This window comes from Lithobates pipiens, unplaced genomic scaffold, assembly GCF_037356315.1.
Source record: "Lithobates pipiens isolate NorthernLeopardFrog02 unplaced genomic scaffold, aLitPip1_a1.2 Scaffold_16, whole genome shotgun sequence".
Taxonomy (NCBI): domain Eukaryota; kingdom Metazoa; phylum Chordata; class Amphibia; order Anura; family Ranidae; genus Lithobates; species Lithobates pipiens.
In genome coordinates, this window is record NW_027507748.1 from 374,225,830 (window position 1) to 374,240,241 (window position 14,412).

The 14,412-nt window shown below is 40.1% G+C and overlaps 1 protein-coding gene across 2 annotated transcripts in view; it reads left to right on the top strand.

Annotated features, from left to right (window-relative positions):
* Nucleotides 1-14,412, top strand: part of USP32 (ubiquitin specific peptidase 32) — a 306,890-nt gene that overhangs the window by 224,856 nt on the left and 67,622 nt on the right. For both annotated transcript variants that reach the window (XM_077482139.1, XM_077482141.1), the window contains exons 17-18: nt 7,791-7,945; nt 10,560-10,641. In XM_077482139.1, coding sequence (XP_077338265.1) covers nt 7,791-7,945; nt 10,560-10,641 — 237 coding nt within the window. The remainder of the gene's footprint in view (nt 1-7,790; nt 7,946-10,559; nt 10,642-14,412) is intronic.

Consider the following 14,412-nt stretch of genomic DNA (forward strand, 5'->3'; position numbering starts at 1 on the left):
TGGAGGAAGAAGTTTTTGACAAGTCTTTTATTAAAAATGTCTACCTTTTTTTCTTTTTTTTTGTGGTGAATGGGAAGTTTGCTGACAGCTGATGACTCATCGGTGGTTAAGGACGCGGCCGCCAGCTTCCCGCCCCCCTCATTAGCAACAAGCTTTAGACAGTGTAAAAAAAACCCTGCAAATCGCAGTAAAAACACGTGTCCAAAAACGCGGCAAGCACTGCCGAAAAGCTCAAAAGCAACATGCATAGATGTGAGTCAAGCCTCAGATTTGATAGTATTTACAGTGCCTTGCAAAAATATTTGGCCCCCTTGAACTTTTCAACCTTTTGCCACATTTCAGGCTTCAAACATAAAGATATAAAATTTTTATTTTTTGTGAAGAATCACCAACAAGTGGGACACAATTGTGAAGTGGATCGAAATCTATTGGATTTTTGAAACTTTTTTAACTAATAAAAAAATGAAAAGTGGGGCGTGCAAAATTATTCGCCCCCCTTGCGTTAATACTTTGTAGAGCCACCTTTTGCTGCGATTACAGCTGAAAGTCGCTTGGGGTATGTCTCTATCAGTTTTGCACATCAAGAGACTGAAATTCTTGCCCATTCTTCCTTGCAAAACAGCTCGAGCTCAGTGAGGTTGGATGTAGAGCGTTTGTGAACAGCAGTTTTCAGCTCTTTCCACAGATTCTCGATTGTATTCAGGTCTGGACTTTGACTTGGCCATTCTAACACCTGGATACGTTTATTTGTGAACCATTCCTTTGTAGATTTTGCTGTATGTTTGGGATCATTGTCTTGTTGGTTCTGTATTTGGCTGCATCCATCTTCCCTGTCCCTGCTGAAGAAAAGCAGGCCCAAACCATGATGCTGCCACCACCATGTTTGACAGTGGGGATGGTGTGTTGAGGGTGATGAGCTGTGTTCCTTTTACGCCAAACATATCGTTTGCATTGTGGGCAAAAAGTTCGATTTTGGTTTCATCTGACCAGAGCACCTTCTTCCACATGTTTGGTGTGTCTCCCAGGTGGCTTGTGGCAAACTTTAGATGAGACTTTTTATGGATATCTTTGAGAAATGGCTTTCTTCTTGCCACTCTTCCATAAAGGCCAGATTTGTGCAGTGTACGACTGATTGTTGTCCTATGGACAGACTCTCCCACCTCAGCTGTAGTTCTCTGCAGTTCATCCAGAGTGATCATGGGCCTCTTGGCTGCATCTCTGATCAGTCTTCTCCTTGTCTGAGCTGAAAGTTTAGAGGGACGGCCAGGTCTTGGTAGATTTGCAGTGGTCTGATACTCCTTCCATTTCAAAATGTTCGCTTGCACAGTGCTCCTTGGGATGTTTAAAGCTTGGGAAATCTTTTTGTATCCAAATCTGGCTTTAAACTTCTCCACAACAGTATTACGGACCTGCCTGGTGTGTTCCTTGTTCTTCATGATGCTCTCTGCACTTTCAACAGAACCCTGAGACTATCACAGAGCAGGTGCATTTATACAGAGACTTGATTACACACAGGTGGATTCTATTTATCACCATCAGTCATTTAGGACAACATTGGATCATTCAGAGATCCTCGCTGAACTTCTGGAGTGAGTTTGCTGCACTGAAAGTAAAGGGGCCGAATAATTTTGCACGCACCACTTTTCAGTTTTTTATTTGCTAAAGAAGTTTAAATTATCCAATAGATTTCGTTCCACTTCACAATTGTGTCCCACTTGTTGGTGATTCGTCACAAAAAAATTTAAATTTTATATCTTTATGTTTGAAGCCTGAAATGTGGCAAAAGGTTGAAAAGTTCAAGGGGGCCGAATACTTTCGCAAGGCACTGTAAATACGTTAAACAGAGTGAATCTCACTAACTGTGCCACAGATGGCAAGAAAATGGTGTTCAATGCCTCTCCACTCTATCCAAAACTTGGAAAAAAATGTGTTTGTCTTTAGTTATATCTTAAAGCCAGCTACAACTTTCATAATAATCTACCCAAACTTGTTCTTGTGCAAGACTGTAGGTCTCGGTGTTCAGTGCTGAAAGAGCCTGTCTAATATTTGATTCTTTGGTTGTAAAGAATGAAGCTAAATGTCTTTCTTTTGGCATATGTGGCTTATTTTACCTTTCAAATAAAACTAAATATTATTCTTTAATTTTTGACCAGACCAATTAAAAGCTTGTTTAAATTTTAAATCTTGGTGACTTTATATTTTCTTTTTTTTTGCTGTGCGCTAATTATTGTCAAATCAGTGATTAATCTTGGGTTAAAAAAAATTGTTTCTTGCTGTAATCTTACAACTAATCCTCTTACCTTAATTGCTTTTTCTTTTTTAAGGGATATTATGTTGCAGTGTGGGGGTATTGTTAAGGTAACATTGTTGCTTTGCTACTCAGAATGCTGTTTCGTGTAGCATCGTGTGAAATTAATATAAAGATATTGCATGCCTTTATCCAATCTTGTATAAGTTTTCTTAATATATTGTTACATATAAACATTTATTTTTACATTTGAAGTATTATGTCATATTATATTTTTACTTAAATGCATTGTTTTGCATATTCTATCTGGGGTGGCCTATTTTATATACAGAAATCATATGAATTACAAATTTCTGCACTAGATGACCTGATTCTGCATTGTTTTGCGGCAAATATTCACCTGGATTTCTTTAACTTTATGCCACATAAAATGAACATTGGGACATAATTAGACACCTATACTGTAGAGAACAATGGTGATAGAGAGTCATTATAAATTAATGTTCCAAAGTGTTTGGAGGTTTCCAGCTGTTTATTGGTCTGTAAACTTGTTTTTTTTTTAGGTATTATCAAGAATAGCAGATGGAATTATGTTAGGTAAAAGCTTTAAAACACTCAGTGGCATCTCAGTGAGGGTTTCTTGTTCTGGTCTCTGCAGGACAAAAGTAGTTCTTTATACATGTAAACGTTTCTATGTCACTTGGCAGACCTAGAGCTTTTTTTTAGGTTTTTTTTTTTTTTTTTTTTCAACCATCTATGTAGTCTACTCATGCCAGGAAGGGCAATTTTTTTTTCTTTTTTTATGTGTTTTTTAAAGGTAAAATTGAATCCATGTAAATGTTTATACAAAATAATGAGCAGCATCTTTAATTTTTCTGTTGATGGCTTAAAAGGAAATTATAATAGCTTTGGATAAATTTAATTTGTAAGTTTATAAACTGATTTTTAATATCTAGTATCCTGGTAATTCTCCTGTGGGGTTAATACTGTGGAGCTTTTGTGCTGCAATGCATTTAAATGTGTTCAAGATACTGGGGGCGGAGGGGAACCATGCTTCATCACCATTGAATGTCTAGCACACACCATGGGTAATCTTACTGCACCACACTGGCCTGTGCCCTGGTGGTTATGTGCTGCATCATTATATGTTTGTGCTAAGCCAGTTACACACAACTTACACTGCTTTCCCATCTTATCACTGTGAGAAGAGATCCCTGCCACAGCATGGTTTCTTGCATGGTTTATTGCGGCTGCCTAACAGTGATATGGTCACAGCCACCAATATAATATCCCTTGGTTCTACAAATGATTTGTGAGCACTTTATTTTGAACTTTGTGGGAATTATTTGGAGCTTCACCATTCTACATACTTGCAGCAAGTCTGATCAAAGGCATGAAGGAAGCAGTCCTGCATACCTTTACAGCTTTTGATCCACTACTTCTTTGGAGTGGCTTGCAGTGTTCCTCCTTAAGGACTTGACTTGACATGTGCAGCCCTGACCTTTTGTCCCATTTGAGACTGTATGCTCCTCTTCTCTGGCTCCATCTGGTTTAGCTCACTTCTCTACCTTATCCAGGGAAGTCATTTCTGTGGCTTTATCAGTTTTTTTAACATCTCTGCCATGGTAGCTAATAACATAGAGGCTGTAGGCATACTTCTATGCTTTCTCCTCTAGAGCCTCTTTCTGATTTGCCTGCAGCTGCTTTTGTGTACTCCGCTGAGGATGATGAGGAGTATAGTCTATTCTTTTTTTAGATGATTTTGTGCCTGAGGAGGTTCAGTCTTTTGGTTTGAAAAGCACAGAAAAGTAGATAAATTTCATTCTGTTCAAATACGTTACCAGGATGATGCCCCTATGTCACTCTTATTACTTGAATGAAATTCTATTCCACAAATGTATACTCTTTCTATCAGTCTTTTGTTGTGGTTCTTATTACCAGAGTACATACATGTCTAGATATTGAGCAACTATGAAACTATGAAACCTACCTGTAAATTCCCTAACCGTATCAGTTTGGGCTGACTTAAAAGTCTCCAATCTGTCCCTAGCCTTTCCAGTACACTTGTTGCTGCATCCTATTTTGTATGGTAAATGATCTACTTCTGGCCAGCTTTTTTCTCCTCCCAATTATTTTGCTGCACAATAACCCATTGAAGAGGCATTTATATTGAGTAGGCTGTTCCTATTATAGATCCTAACACTTCTTGCCTTAACAAAACGCTGACTGTTCCTGGTAAACACCTTCCATTGTTTAAGGATCCAGTTGACAAGAGACTGGAAACACTAGTTCAGGGGCAGGGAACCTCGGCTCTTCAGATGTTTTGAAACTACAAATCCCATGAGTCATTGCAAGACCCTAACAATCACAGGCATGACTCCTAGAGGCAGAGGCATGATGGGATTTGTAGTTTCAAAACAGCTGGAGAGCCGAGGTTCCCTACCCCTGCACTAATTCCTATTTTCCCATACTGGCCCTTCCATGCAGCCTCTTAATGCTGTCATTAGGAGGCTGCTCCCCTTTTGGACTCTGCAGTTCATCTCAATGCTTTTGCATGCTGTTTTGCAGAACAGGTGACATGATCACCTGAGGAACTCTAAGCAATTTGGTTGCTCCTTCAGCCGTGGACCTCTCAACTGCAAGGTCACCTGATCTGGATTCAGTCAGACAGTGCTACAGTAGTGGCATACATCAACAATCAGGGAGAAACTAGAAGTCTCAAAGCAAAGTTGGCCAGATTCTTGGGTAAAACTTCAGGTTCCAACCCTGTCTACCATGCAAATTTCAGGTCTGGAAAGATGGCAGTCAGTAGCATCACACAGTGATTTACAGAACCTCTGTCATAGGTGGTAATTGCCAGATGTTTACATCCTGGCTTCCAGATTCAACAACAAACTGAGCAAGTTTGTTTCCAGACAAGGATCATCTAGCCATAGCGATGCGTGCTCTAATGACAATGTGGAATTGGTTCACCCTAATCTTTGCTTTTTTTTTTTTTTTTTTTTTCCCCCCGAAGCACTCTGCTGTGAATGGAGGGCAATGCTGTTGATTTTCATTGCACCAAATTGGCTCAGGCAGAAGTGGTACGGAGACCTCTTTAGACTCCTGGAAGACGCCTTGTGAGCTCTCCCAGTCTCAATAATCAAATTTAACACCCTGCTTCACAGTTGCTGGCTTTGATGGCATGGCAGTTGAATCCCAGATCCTAAACTAATAGGGGGGGAGGGGGTGTCTATCCAAATTGGTTATTGGTATGCTCCTTAAAGCTAGGATATTGACCTCTCACAAAGTCTACCATTGCTCCTAGAAGGCGTACTTCACATTGTGCAAAGCAAGAACATTTCATCACAGGCAATAGTCTGTAGGACTGACCTTTCTCCAGTCATGTCTGGACTTGGCCTTGGGTACTATCAAAGGATAGATCTCTACTCTAACAGTTATTTTGCAAAGACTGCTTTCCTCTGATTCAATATTCAATACATTTTGTGCATCATCTTCCCCGACTTGCAGCTGCAAGCTCCAAAGTGATAAACACTTCCAAGAAACAATAAATAAATTGTACCATGCTTATATCACATTATATGAAAGTAGGTGTATAAATACATAATGAACTGTGTCTATTTCCCACAATAAGGGTATGACTTTAAATAGCCACAAAATAATATGGGTATATTGCCACAAAAAAAAAAAAAAGCTTATGTTTGTGAAAAATGTCCATATGTGATAATCCATCAATTCAACTACAGTGCTTTCAATACATGCAAAGAAAAGTCTGTTCTCCCAAAAAGAATGACCACCACTGAACCCCAAAATGTCTGCTCACCTTAACATTTGACAAGGTGAAATGATAACACTTGTAGCCAGATGGCAACACAATTACTCCAGGCAGTGGAGGTCTTCAGCATAATTCAACTACCATACCAAAAAATACTCTCTGGCTCAAGCATGATTAATTAGATCCCTCAATATTGCTCTTAAAGAAAATAAAAACATACCATAGTTTTCTTTCTTGTTTATTAAATAATAATAATAGAAAATGCACTTGCATAGTGTTGCAACCAGAATTACTTAGTACAGCATGTCAAGTACCACCATACTTTAGAACGAGTCAGACACTAGGCTGACTCATCCCCCAGGGGTGTCAGATTAATCTACCCCTTCAAATCACCCTACACGTCCCCCCTCCCCCTACCCACCTTTACTCCCTAACCACACAGTCGCTTCCTTGCTCCTATACTATCCCTGCCCGCCTACGCCCCACGATCGCAGCAGGTCCAGAGCACACTGTTAAAATATTCCGTATCTCCAAACACTCCCCTCTCGAAGTCCCGCTTACACCATGGCTTACGCTTTCCTAGGGAAAACACCTACCATCCTCTCCCATAATGTGAATGGTCTAAATGTACCCGAAAAGAGGTCTAAACTGTTGAGGGAACTTAAAAAAGCCCGACCCTTAGTGTAGTACAGCATGTCGGCAGTGCTGCAATGAAGATAAGCTGCTCCCAGAGCTAAGAGCAAAGATCACTCTACTCTGTAAACAGCCACCTCTCCCTCAGACTCCCTGACTCTGCCCAACATGTTTTGTCAATTGTTACCTCTTCAGGGGCATATTTTCTCAAGGAAATGAGAAAAAATATGTATTCAAAACTTGCTAATAGCTCGATCTGTCCTGCCCTGCAAAAGAAAAAGAAAGTTGTATAATGTGAGGGTAGACTCCAAAATCTTAAAAATATAAGATGCGTAACTGAGCCATCACCTAAATGTAAAAAGGCCTGGGGACTGGATGGTTAATGAAAAATTTAAGAAAAATCCTTGTCTTGTAGTTCATTAAATTATATGTGAACCCTTGACTTTTAAAACCAGCTATTCCGTTTTAAATATAAATGCAAGGCAAAACATTTGTGTGTATATACATAAAAAAATGTAATATATAAATAATAAAAAAAAAAATATATATATATAATGTATAATGTATTCCTTTTGTTATTTTTCATGTGACCCTATAACCCCTGTTCTCAGCTGCATGAGGGGCCTTTAGAGCTGGAGGTGCTGACTGCAAGCAGGAAGTGTCAGCAGGAGCGGATAAACCACAGTACACAAGTCTAGCCATTGGGGTACAGACAAGCTGTGCTCCCAAAGTAGAATTCAAAGTAGAAAATTGACCATGCTGGGACTGATGTGTTTCATTGCCTGTTGTGGTCAATTTGAAACAAGAACGTGGGAGGACTGGCATGGTCACCTGGTATTGCACACAATATTGAAAAAGGGAACGGGATACTTTTTCATAAAAGTATGTGATAACCGACACATAATGTGTGTCCCTTTGCTTATAGTGCCATGCCAGCTACTCAAAATGTCTTCCTAAAATTACCCTTTTTGTTATGTGAAAAATGAGACTGTCCTGCAGAATCTTGAACCTGTATGCAATTAAAAGAAGAATGCTACGAACACTGTAATTTTAGATATGTGATGCGCCAACAAATCTTAACATTGTAATAATAAGAATGAGTATGCATGTCATGTTTCTTCTCTATAACAACAGGAAATGTGCCATCTCCAAATGCTCCTCTGAAAAGAGTCCTGGCATATACTGGCTGCTTTAGCAGAATGCAGACCATAAAAGAAATCCATGAGTATCTTTCCCAACGACTGCGCATCAAAGAAGAGGATATGCGATTGTGGTTGTATAATAGTGAGGTAATCCAGTGATTGATTGTATTCTACTTTGTTAAAATGTATCTAAATCAAAATGTTTTTTCTTTTAGGCCTCTTTCACACAGGCTTTTTGGTCAGGTCCGCCTATCAGTTTTTCAAGCGTACCTGATCGGATGCTCCATTCAGCCATATGGAGCGGCAGATGTAAGCGGTGACATGTCCACTGACATCTGCCAAATCCAGACAGATGGAAACCCTATTTTCCATCCGTCTGGAGAATCAGATCGCATTAAAACGGACAGGCAAAGGAGAGCAGGGGTTTGACGGGTCCACCTCTGCCTGCTCAGTGAGGATCAAAAGATCGATACCTGCTGAGCAAAGCGCAGTCCGTACACGGAAAGCCAGTGTGAAAGGACCCTTAGTTTGGATAGGGAGAATGGATAGAACTGTGAAGCTTTAATGCTAAAAGGCAAAAGAGGGGTACCACGCTAAATATGGTGCTCAATTATGTACGGAGCATAAATCTAGCTGAACAAGCAGCATACAGTGGTATACACACAAGAAATAACTAGAAATGGAGAATCTGCGCTACAGAAAGTCTCAATTGGTGAATCCAATCAAAACTGTATAAAACATAAAGAGTCCATATAAAAACACTTGAAGTTCTTGATGTCACCACAGTATGTAAACAGACAGGATAGTGCCCAACCACCGTAATATAGACCTGCTTACCAGATAGCAAGCATAAAGGAAAGGGGGCTATTACCCAGCCATGGCCTTTAGCTTTGCAGTTGTCAACACTGATAACCTTAGACCGGATTGTGCAGATTGCTCCCTCTCTCCAACTATAGTGTCTGTGTTAGCTCAGATGGATGCCCCAAAAGAAAAAAAGACTAGCCATGGTGTAATATAGCCTAAATCTTATATATTAAAAACGAGGTAATGCACTTACATTTAGGAAGAAAAATGCTAGCGTATAAAAGAAATGCCGGCCGGCACAATCGCATGGTAACGTCACTACTTGCCTTCCTTCAGACGCGTTTTCGTCATGGCGCTTCTCGGTCCGTGTATTCGTGACTCAGAACGAGACTTGGCTCTGTATTTAAGGTGGTGAGTCACTACATTGCTTGTTCCCCATTGACAACGTCTACTAATGATTAAATGCGTCTGGAGGAAGGCACGTAGTGACATCACCACGCGATTGTACTAGGAGGACGAGCTCTGTGTGTTTGTGCGCATACATTTTTCTTCCTAAATGTAAGTGCATTACCTTGTTTTTAATAAATAAGATTTAGGCAGTATTACACTATGGCTAGTCTTTTTTTTTTTTTTGGGGCATCTATCTGCGCTAAGACGCACACCATAGTTGGAGAGAGGGATCGATCTGCACGAATCCGGTCTACCGTTATCGGTGTCGACTTTTGCAAAGCTAAAGGCAATGGCTGGGTTAGACCACCTGTCCTTTATGCTTGCTATCTGGTAAGCAGGTCTATATTACGGTGTTTGGGCACTCTCCTGTCAGTGTTTAAGTGTTTACACATTGTGGTGACATTAAGAACTTCAAGTGTTTTTTATATGGTCTCTTTTTTTTTTTTTATGTTTTATACAGTTTTGATTGGATTCACTGACTGAGATTTTCTGTTGCGCAGATTCCCAATTTCACATTTTAATGCTGTTTGTGTGTCCAAGCTGAAGATATTCGCCCTCTTTATTTGTCTGAGTAACCATTTTAACTTAAACAGGGTAATCGAAAATCCAAAATGTTATAGTTGTGATGGACACAAGAGGTGAGGATAAATATTGCAATGAGGAAACCTGTCCTGTCTAAGAGAAAATGTTTCCCCCTCACTCCCAGGAAATGCTGACCGGGGTTAAATCCATTCCTACGCTATCCAAAACTCAAAAAAGATGTGACTTCAGAAATGTTTTAACGCTATATAGCTAACAAAAGAATATTTCCAAAAAGTATTGTGGGTAGTAAATTTGGATATTGTTGCGATAGAATCTTTAGACTGTGGCTCACATTACCAAGGGTCAAATTAGGAGGAGGTTGCACTTGAGACTTGCACCAACAATATTATTTCATGCTGCCACTGCTCCTTTTACTTGCATACTTACAGTATATTACCAAAAGAATTGGGACGCCTGCCTTAAGACCCACATGAACTTTAATGGTATCCCAGTCTTGGTCCGTAGAGTTCGATATTGAGTTGGCCCACCCTGTGCAGCTATAACTGTTTCAAGTCTTCTGGGATGGCTTTCCACAAGGTTTAGTGTGTCTATGGGAATGGTTGACCTTGTTGAAGTTCATGTGCATAAAAATTCAGGCATCCCAATACATTTGGTAATATAGTGTATGTGTCCGGAACGTTGCTGAGATGTTACCAAAATGTTGCTATTCTTTCCTGAATCTTCTTTTAGCAATGTGGAGTGGTACAACCCTTCCTCCCCCAAAACCCAACATGCATCTACTTTATCCCTGGTATTGGGCAACACGTTTATGTAGAATTGTGCATCTAACAAAATGTGTGCTTTGTTTGCTCAAAAGTCTTTTGTGCAATGTAAGGATGTCGATTTTAGACTTTGTTCTAACTTTTGCGTATATATGTACTGGTATATGGAATATCCACTCAGTTACTTTATTTCTTTTCATTAGAACTATCTCACTCTCTTGGACGATGAAGACCATAGACTAGAATATCTTAAAATTCAGGATGAGCAGCACTTGGTAATAGAAGGTACATTTTGTAAATTGTAATCGCAGCTAGATTTATGAACACATACATATAGTAGGAGCTTCAATACTATGGCTACCTTCAATTGTGTTTGTGTTAAATTATTATTTGATACTGTTGAGTAAGGCTTCATTTACAAGACCGTGCAGAGCCTGCATAAACACTCTCCCAGGACCCGCAGCTACTGTGTACAGCCACCCATTAATATGAATTGGAAAATGCAGCCGTATCCGGTTATGCTTGGTGTTTTGTGTAAAGCCCTTGCGCGCAAACTGTATCCGCGCTCTGCCAATACGCTTTACACTACCCCTGGTTCCTAACACATTTAAGGCAACTTCTAATTTAGTGTTTTTATAAACTCTTGTGCCAAAAAAAAAGTTGGAACAGAAATAAAAGATCAACAATTGTTGGCTTCTTTTTTTATTTTAATTGCATGCTCCTGATTTGTCATCCTTATCTTTCCGCTTTTACCAAGTTTTGGGACATTACTTTTTGTGACTCTGTAAGTAATGGGACCTAAAACAAGATGGTTGGTCCAGAGCATGCACTTTCAAAGACAAGTTCACAATGGCAGCACCCATATTTCTCTCTGGACAAGTTCCCTTTAACTAATGTAGGTAATCCTTCTGTATCTCTGATATTGATACTTTTGAAAGTCAATGACTTTCCTTGAGAAGTTAAAATCCAAAATTATGGCTTCCACTAACTGAAGTTATTCACACAGTTAAAGGTTAAGCTCAAAAGAGTGATTGCTGAACTTGGGAGCTTTGCAGTCCTGCAACACTCGTATATGTGCTCATTTAAAGCTGAACTTCAGCTTTTGGTATACTTTACATAGTTTGCTTGGCCAAATTGTCCCTTACTAACATGTAAGGCCTCTGGATGTGAGGTATAAACTGTATGTAGCTGAGGCTACATACAGCATACCTCACTGTGTTCCAGGTTGCAGTCAAGACTTCCTGTCTAATACCCAAAACACAGTTGAGTCTATCTGATCGGCGCTCAGCCATTCATAGAAAGTGGTCTATTCTAGCAATAAATACAAAAATTCCTCTGATTGATTGGCTGATTCAGAGGTTGTGACATCAACAGCCCGCCTTTCTGACTCCTAGTCATAGTAAACACAAGAAACACTCTGCCAAGCATATGTGAAACTCATAGAGCACTTCCTGGAATATTCCAGTGGAACCTTTGGTCTCTTGCAGAGACATGATAAAAACATGGAAAACGTTGACAAAACATGCTAAGCACATGGAACATTTTACCTGGCACATTCAAAGAATAAGAAGAATGAGAACTTTAAACAGGCTGCTAGCAGGCTTCAGAACTTTTTCAAGCTTGTTGAAAGCCTGCTGAAGCTTGCCAGCAGCTTGCTTAAAGTGGCAATCAACACTCGCCTTAGGATCTGTGTTCAACATTTACAAACTGGAGTTGAATGGTACTTTAAAAGTTTCAACAAAGCTTGCTGAAAGCTCTACAAATACTTTGTCAAAGCTTGTGGTTCACACTGCTCTTAAACAAGCTGAAGCCTGTGTAAAACATGCCTTAATCCTGAACTCTAGATGATTTATAAATAGATTAAAAAATAAAGATTCCAACACTGATCCTAGGGGCAAACCACGAATAACCTTAGACCATTTAGCATCTGCCCCTATGCACACCTATATGCAACTTTACCCATAATTCCTCAGCACCATTACCCTATCAACAAAATCCTCTTTCAAACTCATTTTAGATCACTTCTTACATAGAAACGCCACAACTTTTTTAATTTTACCCTATCTCTCTGAAATAGAATAGCTAGGAATATTAATACCCTAATTATGTTAAGAATGAAGCCAAGATTCAGCAATACCAATTAAGTCATTGTATCTTCTTCATACACCAAAGCTACCAACTCTCCTACTTTTATTCACAAACTTCTGACATTAGTGAACACACACTTTTAAGTTCATTGTTGCATTTGGCACTTGTATTTACCATGTCTTTTTTTTGTAGTATAAATGGTACTGTGATTGCCAATGTTTGTAACATGGGAATCTCCTTATAACCTGCCATAGCCCTCCTCCCATTTCTTCCATGCTGTCCTCTATTAGACCTTTTTCACACTGAGGTGGTTTTCAGGCATTTTAGCACTAAAAATGGCACCTGTAAAGTGCCTGAAAACTGCCTCTAATGCCTTCCCAATATGAAAGCCTGAGTGCTTTCACACTGGAACGGTGCACTTACAGGACAGGAAAAAAAGTCCTGCAAGCAGCATCTTTGGGCCTACAGCGCTCCTACACTGCCCCTGCCCATTGGAACCTGAAAAGTGCTTCAGAAGTGCCGCAACACGGGCACTTTTAACCCCTTCGACCACTGGCGGGGGTTAAAATTGCCCCACTAGCGGGCGAAAAGCACCGCTAAAACAAGCATCTCTTTACCACTAACCCGCCGCCCCAGTGAGAAAGGGGTTTTAGTTTCTGATCCTGGTCTTGCCTCCCTACAAGCAGTGGCAAGAAAAGTATGTGAACAACAATGGAAAAACACAATGTCCTTAAGTTGATAACCCACAAATAATATAAATGTATTGTGTCTTTATTAAACACACATATTAAACATTCACAGCGCTACAGGAAAAAGTATGTAAGCCCATAGACTAATTACTTCAACAAAAGCTAATTGGAGTCAGTAGTTTGCATGCCTGAAATCCAACTAAAGAAATTAATTTGAAGGTGTGGTATGAAGCTACTTTGATTAAATACATTTAAAAATTTTAAGATTGCTGGTCAAGCTCTCTAAAGACATGATCAAGAGTAGTTGACCTGCATAAGGCTGGTAAAAGAATACCCCGCAGTCTGAAAGTGATTAGGCATCCATCAGTCGACAGACAAATTGTCTATAAATGGAGACAGTTTAGTACCGTAGCATGGCAAAATATCACAGAGGAAGCTGCTGCAAAAAAATATAAACATTGCTGTGCCTGAAGTTTTGAGGACTGATGAAACAAAAGTTGAATTTTTCAGGACGAATACTCAGCACTATGCATGAAGCAAAAAGGGCAAAAATTATCAACATTAAAACATCCAACCAACAGTGAAGTATGGTGGAGGCAACATCATGATTTGGGCTTGTTTCCCTCCCTCCGGTCCTGAATCACTTGCCATCATTGAGGGGAAAATTAATTCCTAAGTTTACCAAAATATCCTATAGGATAATGTCAGGGTGACTTTCCCCCCGCTGAAGCTTACAATAATAAAAGTTGGGTGATGCAGCAGGACAAATGACCCTCAGCATTGAAGTAAATCCACCACAAACTGGCTTCAGAAAGAAAACGGTGCCTATTGAGGTGGCCCCATCAGAGATCAGACCTTAGCCCTAAGACCCCTTTCACACTGCCGGGACCTGGGAGTCAGCGGTAAAGTGGCTTTACCGACACTATTTGGCCGCTAGCGGGGTGTATTTAATTCCATCCAGCTGCCGAAAAAGGGTTAAATCAGCCTGCAAAATGCTGCTGTAGCGGCTCTTTGCCGGCGGTTCGGTGGCACTGCCCATTGATTTCAATGGGCAAGAGCGGTGTATTCACCGCTCCTACGCTGCTGCAAAGAAGCTGCTGGCAGGACTTTTTTGTGACGGCCTGCAAGCGAGTGCTTTCACACTGGGTTTGCAGCTGAGGCTTTTTTCAGGCGCTATGCAGGTGCTATTTTTAGTGCTGTAGTGCCTGAAAAACACCTCCAGTGTGAAAGGGGTCTATGAGATACCATGGAATGACCTCGAGAGATGTTCACACCAGAC